The sequence below is a fragment of the Chrysochloris asiatica genome, unplaced genomic scaffold, assembly GCF_000296735.1.
Source record: "Chrysochloris asiatica unplaced genomic scaffold, ChrAsi1.0 scaffold00133, whole genome shotgun sequence".
Lineage (NCBI taxonomy): Eukaryota > Metazoa > Chordata > Mammalia > Afrosoricida > Chrysochloridae > Chrysochloris > Chrysochloris asiatica.
Window position 1 is genome coordinate 2,704,898 of NW_006408651.1, and position 5,303 is coordinate 2,710,200.

Genomic DNA, 5,303 nt, shown 5'->3' on the forward strand with positions numbered 1-5,303 from the left:
AAAAAATTTTTAAGTTTATTGTGAATTGGGTGAAGGTTTACAGGGAAGATCATCAGTTTTACGTTCAACAATTCATACATAGTTTTGTTTTGTTACACTGATGACATTCCACTCACTGTAACATGATGGATCCCACTTTCTCCCTAAGCTTTCTGTTTCTGTTCCTCCCTCTTTCTTAATTCTTCTGAACTTTGTTCTTGGATAAATGCTGCCCTTTTGATTTCCACTGGTTGATTATTCTAAGTTGTGCATACCTTACAGTGTTATTATTTCCTTTATAAACCCATCTATAAATTTTCTGAAAATTGAGCTTCAAGGATGAGTTCGGTTTCAGATCTTAAGGGTGACTAAGGGCCATAAACTTGGGAGGTTACGCCAGACTCTATCTGAGCAGTAAACCTGGTATCTTTTATGATTTTGAGTTTTGGTCCACATTTTATCCCACTTTACCCAGGACCATCTAATGTAACCCCTTTCAGAGAAGTTGGTAGTGATTGCTGGGCACCATCTAGTTCTTCTGGTCTCAGGGTCATGGAGACTGATGTTCCCACATTCCATTAGTCCAATGGACTAGTTGTTTCCATGTATCTTAGATTTTCTTAACACTTCTTCCCTCCAATCAGGGAGCAATCAATGATTGCTCCTTAGAAGACTTCTTGTTCAAGAGCCAGTCATTGCTCACCAAATTAAAATGTAGAACATTGTCTTTGTGGACACATTATGTCACTTGACCTTAGTGTTATCTGAGGTTATGGTCCTGAGCCCCCAGGCCCAAAAATGTGTTCCTCCAAAGTGTCTGGTTATATCTAAGTAAGGAGCTCTGGTAGTGTTGTGGTCATGAATCGGGCCGTGAACCGCAAGGTCAGCAGTTCGAAACTACCAGCTGTTCCGTGGGAGAAAGAGGAGGTTCTCTGCTCCTGCAAAGATCCACAGTCTCAGAAACCCTGTACAGGGTGCCACGAGTCAGAACCGACTCCACAGCACATAACAACAACATGTCTAAGTAGTTTTCATAACTTTGCTCCCTATATGCTACTCCATATTCATGCATTTGTTTACAGCAAAGGTGCAAATATCCTCTGTTAAAACTATATATGTTGTTGTTGTTAAGTGTACTGCAGCCACTTTTACACACACAATACATACACATCTGTTCTGCTGCTGTAAAGGGTTTGGAATTTTACCTTCCTTACAAACTATTAATATAAGCTCTGGTAGCATAATGGTTACGAATTGGGCTGCAAACCGCAAGGTCAGCAGTTCGAAACTACCAGCTGTTCCATGGGAGAAAGATGAGGCTTTTTGCTCCCTTAAAGATTGATAGCCTCGGAAACCATGTACAGGGTCGCTGTGAGTTGGAACTGACTCCAATGCTTCTTGGTCACTGACAAAAGGCAAGAGACTCTCTGGTCAGAGACCAAGGACTTTGTTTCTAATGGTAAGAGCAGTAGCAGAGTTTCATGTTCCCCCTGGTCCCCCTTTTCCCACAGGGGTAGTGCAGGCACCTGAGATGGATCCTTGTACTTGCAGTGGGATGCATTACAGGAGAGGAGCATTATGCTAGGGAAGCTATTGCTTTTATAGTGAATGGTAGGACATCTCCTCTTTGCCTGGGGGACTTTTACCTTATCCCTCAAGGCTGCTTACTGCAAGCACAACCTGGAAAATGACCTAGGTAAAGAGATCAGAGTCTTGCAGTCTTGAAAAACCCAGTAAGAATATGCATGAATGCTTGGGGCCCATGGTGGATTGATTGTCTGTCCCAACAGTTACTATAAATTATAAAGAGATTTCATAGATAGAATTTTAGAGCTAGACAGGATCTTCATGGCTTATGTAATGCTGTATGATATAAATATGAGCCACCTGTATAATTGTTTTGATCACTTCCTTTTCACCTCATACCCCATTGGTGAGGGAGGGATTCTTGCCCTAGGATCATGGGGGATGGCTGAACACAGTGGCATGCGATGCTCGACAGATGAGATCAACATCCTAGGGGAGGAATTCACCACACCATGCAGGGTCACTCAGGTTTGAGCTTGGGAACACTGTGAGAGGTAGGCTTTGTAGTAACAAGAGGATGAGGTAATTCCTGGTTTCTGTGGAAAGATGCGATTGGCTTGTTTGATTAATTCCATGAGCTAGCAGAGAACTGAAGCCTGCTGCTACTCAGGCATAAGCCAGCATTATGCTTTATCCCCCAGATAAGGAGAGTTATTTGGCTAGGAGAAATGATCTGCGAGCACAATTGGGGATAAGGGAACTTCTGGTTAAGCCATTCAGGCCCCTCCTGATTTCAGATGTCAAAGCAACACTTAATTTAAAATCTTCTAGTAACCACATGGAGAAAAAGAGAGAAATGAAATTGATTTCAATCATAAATTTTACTTAACCCAATATATCTGAAATATTACCAGTTCAACATGTAATCATTCTAAAACAATTAATGAAATATTTTTCATTCTCTTTTTCGTAATCAGGCTTTGATGTGTAAAAAAGCACATCTCAATTCTGATTAGCCACATTTCAGGTTCTTAGTAGCTTCGTGAGGCTAGTGGCAGTAGACTTTTCTTCACACAGTACATCATGTCTTAGTTTCCTAGGGCTGCAATAATAAAATACCACAAAGTGTGGATACTTTTAAGAACAGAAGTTTATTGTCTCACAGATCTGGAAGCTGGAAATCCCAGTCAGGGTAGCAGCTGAGCTGATTTCCTTTGAGGGGCTCTGAGAGGCACTGTTACACGCCTCTCTCCTAACTTTTGGTGACTGCTGGCCGTCCTGTGTGTTTGCTGGCTTGTAGATGCATCTTCACAAGAAGTCATCCTCCTATGTGCTTTGTGTCTGTATCTCTGTGTTTTCCACTTTTTAAAATACCACTCAAGTGTGAATAGGGACCACCCTACCCTGATTATGACCTTGTTAACTGACATCTTCCAAGAAAGACTTTTGTTTTCCTCTTTTTAAAAATACCACTCAGGTGTGAATAGAGACCACCCTATTCTGATTTTGACCTTGTTAACTGACATCTTCCAAGAAAGACTATTTCCAGACAACAGCACATTCACAGGTACTGGTGTTAGGACTTCAGCATATCTTTTTGGGGAACATAGTTCAATTCATAGCACACTGTAATAATGCTTTCAAACATTATTTTTGTTAAAAGCAATTCTCTATTCAGATTGCACAGAAGTTGGTTTAGAAAAATCAAAGCTGGAAAAAGTCACATACCAATCCACATATTTTATTCTCTGTATTAGAAATTTAATTTCATTCATTGAAATACATGCTTGTTTTTCACATGTATTTATTTAGGCATATATTTGACTCTTTGATTTGAGAACCTATTCTTTCCTCTTTTATAGGCAGTGAAAATACATTGCCCCAGCCCTAGAAGAGTTTGCATACTAGTGTTGTTGTTAAGTGCTGTCAAGTTAATTCCGACCCATCGTGACCCTGTTGTATAGGGTTTCCAAGGAGCAGCTGGTGAGCTTGAACCACTGACCTTGAAGTTCAAACGACTTTGCAGTCCAGTGCATTAGCCTACAGTGCCACACCAGGACTAGTGTAATTGTTATTCAACTACACTGTTATTTTAAAATAATACTGGCTGTCTTATATTTTATAGGGGCGTGGTACAGTTATTTAATGCTGTTCAGAAGCATCAAAAGAACGTTGATGAAAAAGTTAAAGAAGCTGGAAGCTCTATTAGAAAGCGTGCTAAGCTAATATCAACTGTGTCTAAGAAAGATTTCATCAGTGTTCTTAGAGGAATGGATGGAAGTACAAATGAGAAAAGTTCTACGGGGAAGAACTCTAAAGCCAAACAGGTAAGAATTTTGGTTAAGATTCAGTGTATCAGAGGTTCTGCTCTTAAACTGATGAGTTTAGGGTTATAAAAACATACTATAGAATTTTATTTTTAAAATTTTATTGAAATTCCTATATGCCCACAGCCTAATTTCTTTTAAGAGTTTGAATTCTTTAGTTCCATGATGGTTTGGTTTACGTAATATGAAAGTAACCAGTTGTAGTTAACACACTCCTGGTATCGGAACTCAGGAGCCAAATAGATTCTGGGAAATTCTTTAGAAATAGGGTTGGTATTTTTCATGTCTGAATTTCTCTTACTTAAGCATTTTGGTAAGGAGCTCTGGTAGCGTAGTGGTTATGAATCGGGCTGCAAACCTCAAGGTCAGCAGTTAGAAACTACCAGCTGTTCCTCAGGAGAAAGATGAGGCTTTCTGCTCCCATAAAGATTTACAGTCTCAGAAACCCTATACAGGGTTGCTATGAGTCAGAACCGACTCCACGGCACACAACAACAACAACAACAAAAACCCCAGCTAATCAATTAGGAATTGTGAATTTTTTTTGCCCTACTTTTTTGCTTGTGTTTTGGGAAAACAATTGAAACCTGCCTTCAAGAAGAGCATTTAGGAATTCCATGCTTGTCTAGCATAAAAGTATTTTCAAATTCTGTGATTAGATTGGTTTTCACTTAATTAGGTAACATTTTATCAGCCTTTTAATTTTCTGTCTTGACGTATGTGTCAGGTGAACCTTGTGTTTGGGGATTTATACTTTTCAGTTAACAGTCCTAACAGGCTGTCTGTTAATGACATTTGGCTGTAGCGGTAAAGAAAGATCCCACAGCAGTGAATGAGGAAGAGCTAGTGAAATGATGGCAAGGAAACGTTTTTAAAATTTCCTTTTTCTTGTTAATTTCAAGTAGTGTTTTAGAGAAGCATTTCCTTTTAATTTGGGACTTTTTTCATAAGTTATGAAAAATATTGGAGGGGTTCTTTTAGTGGCTTCATTACATTTTCTTTCTTACCCTTTGCTCTTGCCCTTAGCTTTCATGGTTTTACTTCAGTGATCAGAGTTATAGTATTAATCTGAGACTGGGTTGTTATTTTTTTTTAAACTTAAGTCAAATGAGTTTGCTATAAAAGTCATTTGTTTTGAAACTACATACCCACCCCATGCCTCTGTGACCTGCCAGCACATTTCTGTCTTTTAAAGATGCTTAATTTTGATTTCATATTCTTTGAAAAATACCCAGTTTTTAATTTAAAAATTTAAGACAATGAAAACAAGTCAATGAGAGCCAAAGTATGACCTTAAATTTATCCCACCTGAATTTAGAGATCATCTGAAGAACCGATTTGATACATGAAAACACTAAAGACTGAAGACCAAAAAGAGTTGTGGGATGACATCAAGAACATCATATGTGAAGAGAACAAAAAGTCATTAAGAAGACAAGAAAGAAGGAAAAGGTCAAAATGGATGTCAGA

The 5,303-nt window shown here is 38.9% G+C and overlaps 1 protein-coding gene across 1 annotated transcript in view; it reads left to right on the top strand.

Annotated features, from left to right (window-relative positions):
• Window positions 1-5,303, top strand: part of LOC102836361 (RRP15-like protein-like) — an 84,782-nt gene that overhangs the window by 29,276 nt on the left and 50,203 nt on the right. The window contains exon 4 of the mRNA XM_006869711.1: window positions 3,632-3,833. Within this exon, the coding sequence (XP_006869773.1) occupies window positions 3,632-3,833 (202 nt within the window). The remainder of the gene's footprint in view (window positions 1-3,631; window positions 3,834-5,303) is intronic.